This window comes from Brassica rapa, chromosome A06 (assembly GCF_000309985.2).
Source record: "Brassica rapa cultivar Chiifu-401-42 chromosome A06, CAAS_Brap_v3.01, whole genome shotgun sequence".
NCBI lineage: Eukaryota > Viridiplantae > Streptophyta > Magnoliopsida > Brassicales > Brassicaceae > Brassica > Brassica rapa.
The window spans coordinates 5,528,185-5,545,496 of NC_024800.2; the positions used below are offsets into that span (position 1 = coordinate 5,528,185).

General features: G+C 30.7%; 2 protein-coding genes across 2 annotated transcripts; both read left to right on the forward strand.

Moving 5' to 3' along the window:
* Positions 1 to 2,135: 2,135 nt before the first annotated feature.
* Positions 2,136 to 10,286, forward strand: LOC103872097 (phosphate transporter PHO1 homolog 3). Its single transcript, XM_009150438.3, has 12 exons — positions 2,136 to 3,393; positions 7,379 to 7,733; positions 7,808 to 7,856; positions 7,918 to 7,989; positions 8,091 to 8,220; positions 8,302 to 8,422; positions 8,488 to 8,746; positions 8,843 to 8,947; positions 9,059 to 9,253; positions 9,333 to 9,614; positions 9,697 to 9,833; positions 9,942 to 10,286. The coding sequence occupies exons 1-12, from the start codon at positions 2,763 to 2,765 to the stop codon at positions 10,039 to 10,041; spliced, it is 2,436 nt and encodes an 811-aa protein (XP_009148686.1). The 5' UTR covers positions 2,136 to 2,762; the 3' UTR covers positions 10,042 to 10,286.
* A 240-nt stretch (positions 10,287 to 10,526) lies between these two features.
* Positions 10,527 to 15,774, forward strand: LOC103872099 (probable fucosyltransferase 7). The gene is made up of 2 exons (XM_009150439.2): positions 10,527 to 12,472; positions 12,550 to 15,774. The coding sequence occupies exons 1-2, from the start codon at positions 12,301 to 12,303 to the stop codon at positions 14,013 to 14,015; spliced, it is 1,638 nt and encodes a 545-aa protein (XP_009148687.1). The 5' UTR covers positions 10,527 to 12,300; the 3' UTR covers positions 14,016 to 15,774.
* Positions 15,775 to 17,312: the final 1,538 nt, after the last annotated feature.

A 17,312-nucleotide genomic window follows, 5' to 3' on the forward strand; every position in this document is an offset into this window, starting at 1 on the left:
CTTTTCCACTGTCCTTCCCGAGAAAGGTGGAGCACCATTTGACATCATGCCTAAGCTCTCTCCAGGCATGTTCCAAGTTGAACTTAAAGCCCTTGTCATTGAAGAAGATCTCCAATGCAGCCTTCATCACATCGTTGTCATTTTGCCCGCTTCTCTGCTCCCTCAGTGCCATCTCGTAGCTACCAGAAAACTTACACACCAAATCGTTGATCCTGGCCCATCGTTGCTTGACTTGCCCAAGTTCGCGGGGGATTGTTCCAACCAGTAAAGGACTGGAGTTGTAGTTCTCTACTATCCTCTTCCAGAACGCAAGGCCTTTATGTTCGTTACTAACTATTGGGTCTTTGCTCGTGTTGAGCCAAGCACCAATGAGGATTATATCCTCCTTTGGTGACCATTTTCTCCTCTCTTTGACCGTAGACTCATCGGAACATTGGCTGGCTACCCCTTCACTGCTAACGCACAGAGGTTCCGATGAGTCAAGGTCAATAACCCCTTGGCTCGCTAAAAGGTTAATAAAACTTGTGGAGGAGTTTGCCATTTAGGAAGAAGACTATGTTTTACTGGACTCTAAGCAAAGGGAACGGCTCTAAATAGGGGATTATTTACGAAAAAGAATTTACTTCTAGTAGGAAACTGTCTTCTCATTACAGCTAAAGACAATTAAATGAAGCTTTCCCCCGAAATAAGCAGTTAGTCACAATTAATGGCGGGTTTACTTTTCATTTATAACATATCAATTCACTTTCGAAATCACAACAAAAAGTTATACTAGTTTGAACTATAAAGTTGAACTATAAAGTTTCAACTATAAAGTTTCAACTATAAAGTTTTGAAAACTATCTACCTAGAGTTTTAAAAACTATCTAGCTAAACTATCTAGCTAAAGTTACGCAAATAGGTTTAAACACTAACCTCCGAATGGCTGCTCTCAAGTTCATTCAGACGCAAATGCAGCATCTTCACCTGCTCCTGAACATATATCAGACAAACCAATCTTTTTGTTACACAGGTTGCGTTACAAACCAGCACAAACATGTTACAATTTATATTTCCACTCACCTTAAGCGCCTCGCATTCTCTCTTCAGCTTTTCCTGCTCGTTGAATACTTTTTTGAACCTCTCAACCTCTTGTTGCATACCCGTAACCCATGGTTGCCTGAAATGCATCCCGTCATTCTGCCAAAACATAATTACCATTATCAAACTGCACATTCATTTCAAAGAAGAAGAAATTTAGTAAGAGAGAACACTTAATACCTCGAACTCACAGCAGATGAAGTATCTCTTCCCAGGGAGGTAATCATATGTATCGTCTTCATCAACGACTTCCTTCGTCAGTGCTCCACAGGGGCAGAATTGAGGAATACCTTGTTGCGCATCTGAAACGGCATGAAGCATGTTGTAGTAATCTTTGTGGGCTTTCATATCTCTTAATTCTTCCTCCATTTCAACACCTGCAAGAATAAAAACTAATCGATTTAGAAACCTATACCCGAGACTTAAATCGATAAAGAACTCAATCCACTCCTTAATAACTCTATCCCGACCCTTAATAACGACGAAAACAACAAATAACCGACGCGAGATGAACAAAATAGCAAACCCAAACGAAAACCCTAATTCGAAAAAATCCCCAACTCGATTTGAGATCCGAAATCGATTAAAACCCCTCGATAGAACCCTAATACCAGATGAATCAACATGCAACAACTCCAAATGCAAAAAAAAAACGTGAAAGATCCGATTTACCTTCACCCTTCTCCAGTCGCCGAATCGCTTTTGATATCGTGAGACCTCTTTTTTTTCGTGATAGAGAAAGCAAATGATTCTTTTTCCCCCACGCGAAACACACCCCTCCGCTAGCCTATCACGTGATGCCACACACTTAAGGATTAATCCTTAAACCTCCTTGCCTAAGGACTCTTTCTTAGCTAGAGTAAAAATATAACGATTATTATATTATGTTTTGCTTAAGAATTCGCGCTAAGATAATGGCCATTTCGACCGTTGCGGATGGTCTTAACTATTCAATTTTGGTTCCCAGATGAAATGACAACAATACTATCGACCTCTGCCATATGATATGTGTCTTCACAAAATGCGACTAGGGTCGTCCACTCGAATATAATAAATAGACGACGCTGGTTAATGGAGTATAGACCAACGTGGTTAATAGACATTTTGCAATAAATAATTTGCTTTCTAAATCATGAAAAGTGTTATATCATTTTATATGTATTAAAAGTATGTATGCTACTGTAAATACTGAAACGTCTAAAAAGCCTTTTCTCAAAGAAAAAATACGGAAACGTCTAATTATTTGTTTCAGATTCTGAAATGATCACCATATATAGTGGTGGTAACTGTATAAATCATAGTTGTAGTAAAATTAAATATTGCAAATTGTTGTATCTTGAAAAACAAATATTTTGGACCGGTTAAAAGTTAAAATATTGTTCATGTTTGAGTATAAGAGACTATAAATGACATTAAAGTTTCACATCTAGTTGAATAAATATTGAAGTTATAATATACTAGATGTAAAATTCAATTAGTTCATTACCATTTAGTTTTAAATTACAAAATATGCGAGTGTTTCAAAAAACAAAAAAAAATTACAAAATATATGATAATCCTAAATTTGACACTCTCTACCCACGAATAGGTGTATATATATAGACCATTACTCTGCTCCTCAGTCCTCATCAGAAAGAAAAAAATATAGACTTAAACAAAAAAAAAACTAAGACAGAGTCAAAATGAAGTTCGGTAAGGAGTTTTCATCTCAGATGGTGCCAGAGTGGCAACAAGCTTACATGGATTACGGTTCTCTCAAAAAATCTCTCAAAGAAATCATCGGGTTCAAACTCGGACAACCAGCCGATGCACCTACTCGTAGTGGCGCCAATAATCATCACGGCGGAGGATTACACCGGAGAATGACTTTGTACAAGACGTTTAGCGGTTTACTCTCTATTCAGGGAAGACAAAGACACGGACATTCTCACGACGTGGAGGAAGGGTTACAAATGACGGCGACCACTGGGCCGATTCTGGTGGAGACCAACGCTGACGGCAGCTATGAAACTACGTTCCTGATGTTGAATGAGAAAGGAGGAGAGTACGAGTTGGTGTTTTTCCGGAGACTGGATGAGGAGTTCAATAAAGTGAGTAAGTTTTACAAAGAGGAAGTTGATAAAGTGTCGAAAGAGGAGAAGGAGCTTAACAAACAGATGGAAGCTTTGATAGCATTTCGTGCTAAAGTTGAGAATCAAGAAGGGAGTAGATGGCGATTGCAGGAACGTGGGGTTGAGTTCACTCGATTGACTTCCAACATCGCTACTTCCGCAGCGGCTATCTATGCTTCTTCTCCCGCGGGTGCTAAGTCCAGTAAGCTTTAATACACACACACCTGTCTAGTTTGGCATCACTTTTTCTGACAGCAAACAACGAGAGGTCCCATTTTTCTGTACGGTTTAATTAACTTTGACAGTTCCTGAACCGGATTAGAATTACTTTGAGACCCCCCCCCCCCCCCCCCCCCCCGGTTTAAATGATAAACAAAGTAGTTTGTGATATTTGAAAGTTGTTAGTTAGGTCATGATCTCTGTAGAACTCAACTGCCATTTTCAACAGAATTAAAATTCCACCGTTTGTCTATTTAAATCAACACCTTAAATCAAACTTTTAATATTCCTGTAAGTTTTGAAATGGATTTGTTTCTTCACGATTTTATATTTATGAACTAGATCTGCTTTGTTATACTCATATAATTTTTTTAATAAATTAATGATATCATGATTTTTAATTAATTTATATAATTAGAAATTTTATTATTTTTAATAAAAAAATATTTTAAAATAAAAAGAATGATTGTCTTAACGTTTTATCAGGCACCACAGTTTTATTTTTTTATTATTTGATATTTTGTGTATCCAGAATATATGGTATAGAATACTTTTAGTTGTTATACTTAGACCATCTTAAACCCATACTTATTTAAAATATCTTTGTTATAAAGAAAATTTGTAGACAAAATTTATACTCTGATGTTTTCATCTATAATAAAAAAATGTTATATTTATTTCTTTTATGAGGAACAAATTAGAGTAAAAACCCTATTTCTATTTATACAATATTACCTCCACCATAGAAATCTTTAAAATAAAAATGGACCGAAGATGTCCTTAGAAACCCTAAAAGTTATAGAGAAAAATAGCACTATTCTATATATATATATATTGGAATAGAAACCATATTTCTATTTTTAACTTTATAATAAAGATATACAAAACATAGGTGGCTGAAGATGCTCTTAATGACCTTAAAAGAACTTATATATTCTTTAGGAGGTTTAAGGCAAATACCTCTTTGATTACACTATAAGTATGGCTCTGATCGAAAACAATGTTTTGAGCAACAGAATTAAAATTCCCCGTTTGTCTATTTAAATCAACACCTTAAATCAAACTTTTAATATTCCTGTAAGTTTTGAAATGGATTTGTTTCTTCACGATTTTATATTTATGAACTAGATCTGCTTTGTTATACTCATATAATTTTTTTAATAAATTAATGATATCATGATTTTTAATTAATTTATATAATTAGAAATTTTATTATTTTTAATAAAAAAAATATTTTAAAATAAAAAGAATGATTGTCTTAACGTTTTATCAGGCACCACAGTTTTATTTTTTTATTATTTGATATTTTGTGTATCCAGAATATATGGTATAGAATACTTTTAGTTGTTATACTTAGACCATCTGTATTGTGTATCTGTTAACAAAGCAGATCTAGTTCATAAATAGAATACTTTTAGTTGTTATACTTAGACCATCTGTACTTTTAGTTGTGTATTATTTTTTTATTATTTGATATTTTGTGTATCTAGAATATACTTTTTGACATGAGTCTGTAAATTTTTTGCTGTCAAAAAAAAAAAAAAATACTTAAACCATCTTAAACCCATACTTATTTAAAATATCTTTGTTATAAAGAAAATTTGTAGACAAAATTTATACTCTGATGTTTTCATCTATAATAAAAAAATGTTATATTTATTTCTTTTATGAGGAACAAATTAGAGTAAAAACCCTATTTCTATTTATACAATATTACCTCCACCATAGAAATCTTTAAAATAAAAATGGACCGAAGATGTCCTTAGAAACCCTAAAAGTTATAGAGAAAAATAGCACTATTCTATATATATATATTGGAATAGAAACCATATTTCTATTTTTAACTTTATAATAAAGATATACAAAACATAGGTGGCTGAAGATGCTCTTAATGACCTTAAAAGAACTTATATATTCTTTAGGAGGTTTAAGGCAAATACCTCTTTGATTACACTATAAGTATGGCTCTGATCGCAAACAATGTTTTGAGCAAAAAACTTGTTTAACACTTCTAGAGATTTGATTAGTTATATGTTATCGCAAACAATGTGTTTGCTTGTGGTAGTGTGTGGTAGTGATTGATAGCGTACAGTAACAATCACGATAAATGATTTTTACTGTTACATACCATTTTAAAATCAAAAGTTAATTCCTTCAGTTTTTGCGATTATAGATGTAAAATGAAAAGAAATAAATAATATTTTTTTAAACAACAAAAGTTATATAAATAATTAAAAATCATAATCACAAAAAATATAAATAATGTATGTAGTATTAGAGTTCAATTGGTGACCACATTTTAGAGAAAAAAATGATGATAAATTTGTTGTTTCTCAAAACTGATAGTCTGATACCAATTAAATTGATTTTTTGTCAAATTAAGAACATATAGACTTCACCACATTCCTCTACGTTCCTAATATATCTAATATATTAATTTAGGATCCTAAAAAATAGTTAATATAACATATTTGATTATTTACATTAATAATAAACATCCAGTAAATTTAAAAATTTTAATTATAAAAAATCTGTTGAAAAATAATCTAACAAAATCTTACCTAAAAATTTAAATAATTTTTATAAAATAACATATTAATTAATTTCATAATTATTAATATAATATTGTTATAAATCTATATTAACTAAAATTTTATTATAAAACAAGAAAATAAAAATTATATATTATTTTTTTATAAATTCTATAACTATATTCTGTATTATATAAAAACAGAAGTACTATATGAATTAAATATGAGAAAATTAAATTTAATTAATTAATTAACAAATTTTATTTTTTTAAAAAAATTTCATTTAAATAAATTATCACTTATCACTAAAATGTGTTAAAATTCATAAACTATATAATATGTTTATACAAAAATAAATTTATTAACATGAGCTAAACTTTTATATCTACAACTATATATTATCCTTTTATTTATTTTGAAACTCTGAATAATAAATTTTTTAAAATGTTTATATATAAAAATATAACAGATACAATAACCTTTCGTTCATATACTATTTAAAAAATATGTTATTAAAAAACTATGAAATTTTAATAATTCATTTAAAATATTAATAACAAATCAAATTTTAATTATATTTTTTAATTATAACAAAATCTGTTAAAATAATTTTAGAAAATATTGCAAAAAAATAAAATATTTTTTGTAAATTATAACAATCTAATATTTAGAAATCTTAATTAATAATAAAAAGAAAACTTAATATCATAACATTCAAAAATATCATATATCAATAAAACTTACTAAAATAGTATGATAAATGCTACTATATATAAAATTTACTATAATATAGGGCTATATTATTTAAACAAAACAGTGATTTTACTTAAATCCCGTAAAATACTAAAATAATACATATTAAAGATATTTTTAAACACAACATGTAAATATAAATTATCTTAAACATATTTATTTTCTATAATATAAATAAATAAATTTTAAAAATGTATTATAGTGAAATGTACAAATTAAAGAAAAAAACATGTTTTGAAAGAGGTTATCTATTTGATTATTTCATATTGTTATTTTATTGTACCTAACTCAAAAATATATTAGTAAGTAATAAAAATTAATAACAAAGTAAAATGTATTAAATAAGCCACTATATATTAATAATGCCGAATAAGAAATATAAACACTAGTATTATAGGGTTACACAATATATAATATTAAAATGGAAATTATATATTTAAAATATTTTTAATAATATCAAATACATTTTATAAAATGAAAAATTATCCGCACGAACATGCAGGTTAAAATCTAGTTGATGAATTAATGAAGAGTATTTTTCTCTTACAAATTTGATAAGGAACGTTTGTTCCTCCATATTTAATTTTTTTTTTCAATTCAGTTCCTTAAATCAAATTTTGTTAGATTTTTTTATATTCATTTCATTCATTTTTATGGTTACCAAACCAAAATTTAAATTTGTAGAGGAAGTTGGAAGTCAAGCTCATATGGAGACAATAGAGGAAGGAGAGTCGAGCAGAGCTGGGACTGGGAAACTAAAAGATGATGAAGAAGCAGAAGATAATGGAGCTAGAGAAGAGCCCGATGAAGTGAATAAGAGCAGGACGAGAGCAGCGAGACCAGCGCGGTTAGATATTCTGGATGGAGTGAGGATCAACAACACCGTAGAGACACCTCGTTCCACGTTTAGAGGAATTCTCAAAGTACCAAAGCCGACCGAGTTAATATATAACAGAGAAAATCTGAAGAAAGCCGAGCAGATGCTCATAGAAGCTTTCAGCGTGTTTTATCAAAAGCTTCGGCTTCTCAAAAGCTACAGGTGCGCACGGGACTGGTGACTTCTATAATCTTTTTTTGTCTATAATTGATGGGTTTTAAATCATGTATATGAAGCTTTTTGAATGTAAAGGCGGTCTCGAAGATATTGAAGAAGTACGATAAGGTAATATTTGAGACTTTTGACTTGGGGTTATATATAATATGACTGAAACTGTGTTTTATAGATAACTTCGAGGGATGCAACAAAGCCTTACATGAAAATGGTTGATAGTTCATACCTGGGAAGCTCTGATGAAGTAAGATGTTTATGAGATTCTCAACCAACAGGAAAAGTATATATATCCTTGTTGAGTCCACTGTTTTTATTTTATCTTCTCTGGATCATTTGTTATAACAGGTTGTACGACTCATGGAGCATGTTGAAGCTACATTCATAAAACATTTTGCAAATGCTAATCGAACCAAAGGAATGAACATTTTACGGCCTAAAGCAAAACGAGAGAGACACAGACTTACATTCTCCACAGGTAAACTCAGAAACTTGCATCAACTGGTTTTTTAAAGTTCAAACTTTGTGGTTCTTATTATGAAGAGGATATTGGTTTCAGGTTTCTCGGCTGGATGCATATTCTCTCTTATAGTGGCTCTTGCTGCGATCATTCGCACGCGAAATCTCTTGCAGGAGGAAGGCCAGGCGCAATACATGGATACTATGTTCCCACTTTATAGGTAAGAAGATAGTAATCTTGTCTTTTTTTTTCTTTCATTTAAATTGCTAATGCCGTTTCTTGCAGCTTGTTCGGTTTTATTGTGTTGCACATCATCATGTTTGCGGGGAATATATACTATTGGAGGCGATACAAAGTAAACTATTCCTTCATATTTGGGTTCAAGGAAGGAACTGAACTGGGTTACAGACAAGTCCTCCTTGTGGCGTTCAGCACTGGCGTCCTTGCATTGCTTTGCGTTCTTGCAAATCTTGACATGGAGGTAGATCCTGTAACAAAAGACTATCAAGCATTCACCGAACTTCTTCCTCTGATCCTACTTCTTGTAAGTTTGGAGTTTTTATGTTTCCTAAAACAAACCAGCCATAAACACACAGGCAACTGTAATAACTATTTTCTATTTTGTTTTCCACATGTGCAGGGTATATTTGCGGTTTTAGTCATGCCATTCAACTTCTTTTACCGGTCCAATCGCATATTCTTCCTCACTTGTCTGTTTCATTGCATGGCCGCTCCTCTTTACAAAGTAAACCAAATAAGATCATTGACCAAAGAGAAATAAATCTTGTAAATTCCAAATTATAATATTAGTAAGTCTTTTTAACCGTCCATTTTTCCCCAATTATGCTTCCTGCAGGTAACATTGCCTGATTTCTTCCTGGGAGATCAATTAACTAGCCAGGTTCAAGCTTTACGAAGCATCGAGTTCTACATCTGTTACTATGGTTGGGGCGACTTCAGACACCGAAACAACACTTGTAACAAGTCTGGTGCGTACAAAGGTTTCTTCTTCATTGTTGCTGTCATCCCTTATGTCTCTCGCCTCCTTCAGGTACATAGCTTATTTTCTCTAAAATAAAAATCAACTCTAGCATTCATTCGTTTGTTAAATAAACATGTACGCAATACAGTGCCTGAGACGGCTGTTTGAAGAGGAAAACCCGGAGCAAGGATGGAACGGGCTCAAGTACTTCTTGACTATAGTGGCAATTTGCTTGAGAACTGCTTACAGTATTCAGCAAGGTCAAATCGCTTGGAGAGTTTTAGCAGCTATCTCTTCAGCTGCAGCTGCCATATTCTGCACTTACTGGGACTTTATCCATGATTGGGGTCTTCTAAAGCGGACATCCAAAAACCGTTGGCTTCGAGATAAACTCCTCATTCCTCAAAAGAAAGTATACTTCATCGCCATGGTGAGTCCGAGAACCAACAACAAAGTATATTGATTCCATCGTGACATGTTTCATTGCAACTGATGTTTAGAACATGTATCAGATTTTGAATGTCCTGCTGAGATTTGCATGGATTCAAACGGTTATGGACTTCAACTTCTCATTCATGCATAAACAGACGATGGTTGCTGTTGTTGCTAGTCTTGAGATCATTCGTCGTGGTATATGGAATTTCTTCAGGTGGAAAAGAACCCTCAAAACTTATATCAATCATTCCACAATCTGTTTTGTACCGTTAATAACTCTTTGTTTTTGTTTTTGTTTTGTTCTTGGTCTGGTGAAAAACAGGTTAGAGAACGAGCATTTGAACAATGTCGGGAAATACCGAGCCTTCAAGTCCGTTCCATTACCATTCAACTACGATAAAGATGAAGATAAAGACGATTAGTAGTTTCAGAAGAAGTCAATCTACTCTTTAATTACCAAAACTGTTTACGCTGTCTTATCTTTTCTGTTCTTCACTTTTTATTTTGTGTCACATGAAAAATGTAAGGGAGGATCATAAATATAAGGTTCGATCTCTAGTGTTAAATTGTGTAGAGAAAATATAGTATTTTCAAACTCTTCACTTCAGTTGTATATGATTATGTCTATTCAATCTCTTTCAACATAAAAACACCAAACTTTAATCCATTTCTCATTTTTTAATGTCTTCTCATTAATTTATTTTTAGATCCGGTAAAATTCATCTTTAACTTTTACAAACACACATAACTTCTTAATAGAAGTTACTCACTCGTTCTTGACCATGAATCATGAACTTGAATAAGTCTAATAAGCTTATAGTTTTTGAAATAAAAAAGATTTTTGGATGAAATAAGAGAAAGTGTAAGTGAAATCGTTTGTGTGTAAAAATGAGGATATGATGATGTACATGTTGATTTTAGATACATTTAGAGATTTCATGGTGGTTGGTGTTTTGATGACAATGACAATATTGAAATAAAGATGAATGAATAAAACACTCATTTTCGGAAAGAAAAAAAATTAATAACCATTTTCGTGAATAATTCAAACTTCTAAGATAGAACTTCTAAGATTATGATCATATCTGAAGGGACTCTGATCCTAGTTTGCAACCAAAAAAATGATGAGAATAGTTGCAGATTTGTGTTGAATTAGACTCTCAATCACACCGATCCACAATACACTAATTAAGATCAACCAGAGACAATACTGGCCTCTGAATTCTCACTTAAATCACAGAAACTCCAGATCAAACCAAATAAGTGACCAAAAACGGGAAAGAAAAATTCAGTCCTTCTCGGCGGCTAGCAGCCAACTCATATACACATCGTTGTCCATCTCTTTACTAATGATACGAAGAATCATTCTAGGGAGGCTTTTAAAAGCTACGGAGTTGTCTAAATTGGCCTTAGCAAACCAAAAAGAAGAGTGACTCATTTAAGTAAAAAGAATTGATCTCAGTCAATCTGAGACACACAAAGTAACAGTCTTTAATTAAGGAACAAATTAAACTCGACAATCAATGGCTCTTACAAGTTTTTGAATAATTTTCTCTGTTGCTTGTGAAAATTGTACATAATTAATCAACCCTCAGCCTGCTTATTCGCCACTTACTTTTCCTCTTCGGCTGCAAGATCCTTCTTCAGCAGCTCTCTCCGGCGGGAGAATCGGCTGGTAATAATAGGAATGGACAATCATGCATTTCTTCAGTGTTGCAGTGACTTCCATACATTTGGAGACGACTTCCATAAAAATATGTAGCGAGTCGTGACAAAAAAAATATGTAGCGTTACATATACTGTATTTGAACCTTTTTTATGGGGGTGCAAAATAAACTCTTTGGATTAATATAAGAGATATAAAACTTGATTTCACACTAAATAAAAATATATTCTAGAATATTGAAATGTTTTTAGTTGTTAATTGGTTTATAAATACTCAATTTTAGGCCTAAGTTTATATGGTGCTATGTTCATACAACAAGTCTCACAAAGATCTACAAGTTTCTCTTTGTTTTCTCAATTTTATTGGATGGTAGTTGCAATTTTTTTCTAGAATTATGTTGTCCCTTTGTTTTCTCATTTTGACGGTTTGGGAGTCGCTTGGTTAAGTAAACTAACTTAGTTAGCAGGTTAACCAAAATACCAGGTTTTCATAAACTTGTATCACTATTTATGTCTAAATAAAGTACAAATCATTGACCTTATATACTATTGTGACTATTTGCCATTTGGTATGAGTCATATGACAAACATCTCAACACCCGGAATTTAATAACATGAAACTTAACCTTGGAAAAAACACACTAAAACTGAATGTGATTTGTCCACAAGACAATTAAGAAAAAAACTGATTGACAAATAATCAATATATTGTTGAGATCTTGACATCGCAATATTTTGTTGATTAAACAAACCTTTCTTATTTGTCAATTCTTCGTTAATTTAATAATTTGATTGTAAATACACGGAATATCGTCACCTACATCAATTTTTTTTCTTGTAATAAATATATGAAATAAATCAATAATCATTAGAAAATTATTGGAGTCGCTTTCAGAGTTTGTCCAATTTCACAGCATAACAAATTTATATTATTTATAAACATACAAGTTTTACATTGACTTGGTCACAATAAGAGTTCTAAACTCTTTATAACTCCTAACAATAATTGATACAACATGTCAGTGTATATCATCAACTATTTCAAGTCTCCAATTAAGTTTTTGTGGGATTTGAGTATGAAGAGGAAGCTTTTGTTAACAGTCGGCACTTGCTTAGTACTTTGGTCGGTGATGTTAGTATCTTTTTCAAACGTCTTCAAACACCACCTTCTTGGCGCTATAGTCAACGGTACGATCAGTTCTTTTTTGGATTTTCATATTCAGAATTAATCATCCTTTGGACTTAGTATTTTATTTTTGTTATAGGTTCAAATGATTCCGACAAACCTAGGGATAAACTGTTAGAAGGTCTCTTAACAGCAGATTTCGATGAACCTTTTTGCTTAAGTAGGTATCAGTCTTCCTTGTATCGCAAGTCATCTGCTTACAAGCCTTCTCAATATCTTGTCTCTAAGCTTAGAAGCTATGAGAAGCTTCACCAGCGTTGCGGTCCAGACACAGAAGCTTACAAGCAAGCAACAAAGAATCTTGGTTATGATGATGAGAATTATGCAAACAAGTCCGTTGGTGAATGCAAATACATTGTGTGGGTCGCGGTTTACGGTCTTGGAAACAGAATACTAACTCTTGCCTCAGTCTTCCTCTACGCGCTCTTGACAGAGAGAGTTGTCCTTGTTGATCAAAGCAAAGACATAAGTGATCTCTTCTGCGAGCCGTTTCCAGGTACGTCATGGTTACTCCCTAGTGACTTTCCATTAATGAAGCAGATTGATGGCTACGACAAAGGATACTCTCGCTGTTACGGAACAATGTTGAAGAATCAAACCATTAACTCGACTTCAATCCCGCCTCATCTCTATCTTCACATCCTACATGATTCAAGAGATGAGGACAAGATGTTCTTCTGCCAAAAGGATCAAACCATAATCGATAAAGTCCCTTGGTTGATTGTCAAAGCCAATGTCTACTTTGTTCCATCTCTATGGTTTAATCCAACATTCCAAACCGAACTAATCAAGCTATTCCCGCAGAAAGAAACCGTCTTCTACCACCTGGCTGGTTATCTTTTTCACCCGACGAATCAAGTTTGGGGTATGGTCACAAGATCCTACGATGCTTACTTATCAAGAGCAGACGAAACACTTGGGATACAAGTAAGGGTTTTCAGCAGACGCGCTGGTTATTTGCAGCACGTCATGAACCAGATTGTAGCATGTACACAAAGGGAGAAACTGTTGCCTGGACTTGCTACACATGAATCACAAGTCACCAATACATCAAGAACAAGAAGCAAGAAACTTAAAGCTGTTCTTGTCACATCTCTCTATCCAGAGTACTCCAATAACCTCAAGAATATGTATTGGGAACGGCCAACTTCGACAGGAGACATAATAGAAGTGTATCAGCCAAGTGGAGAAAGGTTTCAGCAAACAGACAAGAAGCTTCACGACCAAAAGGCGCTAGCTGAGATGTATCTTTTGAGTTTAACTGATAACATTGTCACAAGCGCAAGGTCTACGTTTGGATATGTTGCTCATAGTCTTGGAGGGTTAAAGCCATGGTTACTCTATCAACCAACGAGAGGTAAAACTCCTGATCCACCATGTGTTCGTGCTGTATCCATGGAGCCTTGTTTCCTTACCCCTCCCACTCATGGATGTGGAGCTAAAAAGAGAGTTAACTCCGCCAAAGTCGTTCCTTTTGTTAGACATTGTGAGGATCTTAGGCATGACGGGCTTAAACTATTTGATGATCCTAAAAATGAGTTATAGATGTTATTCCACTGAAAACAGAGAAGCTTAAATGAAATTATATTGTACGTAAGGGCAACTGAATTTTTGTATATATAGTACAATGCCTTAAAAAGTGCTCTGTCTGTTAAAAAACAGATGTAGTTCTAGATTTTTCACTTTAATTAAGAAAAATGTTAAATGTTGATTTCTGTTCTTATTTAACTATTAGAGCTAGATTTTGAGCCGCGCTTGAAAGCGCAGTTTTATTCTTTAAAAATCTGTATAATATTATTTGAAAAATCAGTTTTCTATATGTCGCACTCACGTTAATTCTCATCATGGTTGATTACACTGATACTATTAATGAATCTAAAATATTACATTTTATAATATGATTTCATTAAAAAGAAAAGTTCACAAAATAGTAATATTCTATTTAAAAAAAATATTTTTAAATAACATAATACTTTTCAAGTAATAAAATACTTTCTTTATATCTATATTTTCATATATGAAAAATATACATTTGTATATAATGTGATTTCATAAAAACAAATCAACCAGATAATCTTGATATTTGAAAAAGAAATCTTATTTCTTCTAAAACATAATTTTAAGTAACATAAACTGATATATGTTTAATTGACTAAAAATATTTTATAATTAAAATTATTGATATTTTTATTTATTTTTCATATATTTAAGTTGACTATAATATCTTTCAGTTAGAGCAAAAAAATATCTATAAATTATATTTTACTTATATAATATGAATCTCAAATACAATCATAATTTTTTTGCTGCTTATTTTTAAGAGATATTGAAAAAGATTTTTTTTTAACAATAAACATCTTTTGATCAAATCATTACAATATAATTTAACGAGGTAGATATATTATATTCTTTCATTATTAAAATTATATGCTTTCTTAATATTAATTTTTTTTTAAGTTTTATGTTTTTATATTTGTGGAAATTAATATAACCAGAATCAAAATACCAAAAGAAAATCTAAATTCTCGTTTTTAATATTATTAAAAATAAATTTCAGTTTACAATTCAATAAATTTAAGGCATAAATTATTTAGAATTTATAAAATAGTTTAATTATTCTAAATATTGATATGTTATTATGAGCTTGCAAAAATATATCAGTCACTTATAAATGTAACTTTCTATCGATCATCGCTTTATTTTCTAATATTTTTATTTAAAAAAATCAACATGTTGATAAATATTATGAAATTTCATGCACACTTAAATGATAAATAATATTAATTTTATTTGATTTAATTATAATAAAAATAATTATACTTCAGTTTAAGTTTGAAAGAATATATGAAATTCAATATACTCACGACATGAGTAGCTCGACTAATCCAACTTATATCTAAATAATAGATTTAACTACAATAAGAATATAAATTTAAGATAATAAGAATTTATTTTATAAAATATAAATTATAGAATGACTCAAAACATATTAACAAATTCAATAAAATATTAACCAACTGTTACAAATTAGTAATTTTGTAAAAAAATTATATATGCATGAGACTTCATAGATTATCGTTATATCAATTTATGTAATTTGGAATCAGACACTTTAGTTTATTTTTTATTTCACTCTAAGCACAATATATCTTAAGTTATACATAATTTTTCTAAAATATATTTACATATCTAAGACATCAACCAACCTAAATGCAAATAAGAAAATTAATCATTTTTTTATATTTAGAATAAAAAAAATTATAGTTGATTTCAGAGAAATAGATGTAATCCAATATACTCAAATGATAACTAAATCAACTGTAATAACAAAAAAAAAAAAGAGTAGATATAACATATCTAAAATAATATGTCTAATTAAAGTAATATAATATATTCATATAAATTATGAATACAAATTATAAATTAATTTAAAATTTAAAATAAATAGCAATCAATTATTATAATATATTTATACATGTGCATGAGCACGAGAAAATCACCTAGTATAATTAAAAATATATAAATACATGTTAGTTTTTCATAGGTTTGAGGTTTTTACTCTCACAAAACCTAAATCAGAACAGAAAAAAAAACTACAGGTTCGATTCAGCCAAGTCTAGGCTAAAATACCTATTAGGTAAAAAAAACTTGACCTATGGATCCTGTTTCGGGTCTATGTCCTACCCGAGATCCCATCAGATATTTGAAATACCCGAAATTTCTTGTATATATTAGTTATATTTGAGTATTATAGTATATTTTTGTATTACAAATATTTTTTATGTTTTGGGTTAGAGTTTGTTGTTATGGTTTCGAGTTTAGGGTAAAATTTCATTTTTTAGAAATATAATTTGGGCAATTTTTTTGTAGTTTCAAGTCCTTAGATCAGATTTTAGATAAAATTTTAGATAATTGAATATTTTTAGGTATTTTCGAGCTTTCGGATCTAGTTTGGGTCTTTTCTGAATCTTAATTTTTGAAAATACCAAAATATATACTCGAATATCCGAATTAAAGCTTGTATGTTATTATTATATACTTTCGAAGCTTTTTGATTTTAAGAGGCAAAGTTCGATAAAATGAACAATATAGTTTTGATATATTAAGATACATCATGAGAAAGGTTTATAGATGATGATATTTTAGTATATTGGATTTATACATATGTATAATTCTTTGGGCCACTTAGTATACGTCCAAAAACATGATTTATAAACTTGGTCCACCGAAGTTACTCGAGTACTAATTAAAAGTGGTTAGGATTAATTAAACACATTGAATGTTATATAGTTAGAAAAATATAAAGCAGGACAAAAAATAATCTCCTATATATTAAAAGAGAAACATTACAACATATTTTGTAGCCACATGTCATCACCACAATCATTCTCAGAATCCTTAAAAAAATATGTTGGTCCATATAAATATGTAATAAATTTTTTATTAAACTAACTATAAATTAATCATAAATATTATTCATTGTTCCTTAAATATAAATCACATAATTACCTAATGTGGCTAAAGTATATATGACAATTAATGATTTTGAATAATAAAGATTTGATAAAAATCTGTCTATTCTCTATCATTTTTAATTCATTTTAAAATAAATTAAACAACCACATTAACTATATAATAAAAATTTAGATTTTTTCGTATATGTTATATTTTGAATTTAAAAAAGAAGATAAATGACTAAAGTTGTTAAAAATCTCACACTGAAATTTTTGTGATCCATGGTTTAAAATTTATGTTATAACAAGATACAAATGATTACAAAATTACAAAAGTAGGAAGTCTCATTTAATAAATATTATATATATGCATATTAATATTTTTAAA

Excerpts from the sequence above, each read along its gene's own strand:
- LOC103872097 (XM_009150438.3), top strand. The coding sequence starts at position 2,763 with ATGAAGTTCGGTAAGGAGTTTTCATCTCAGATGGTGCCAGAGTGGCAA. Across the intron at positions 8,948-9,058 it reads TGGCCGCTCCTCTTTACAAA|GTAACATTGCCTGATTTCTT; the intron begins GTAAACCAAATA and ends TGCTTCCTGCAG. Across the intron at positions 9,615-9,696 it reads AAGTATACTTCATCGCCATG|ATTTTGAATGTCCTGCTGAG; the intron begins GTGAGTCCGAGA and ends AACATGTATCAG.
- LOC103872099 (XM_009150439.2), top strand. The coding sequence starts at position 12,301 with ATGTCAGTGTATATCATCAACTATTTCAAGTCTCCAATTAAGTTTTTG. Across the intron at positions 12,473-12,549 it reads TCTTGGCGCTATAGTCAACG|GTTCAAATGATTCCGACAAA; the intron begins GTACGATCAGTT and ends TTTTTGTTATAG.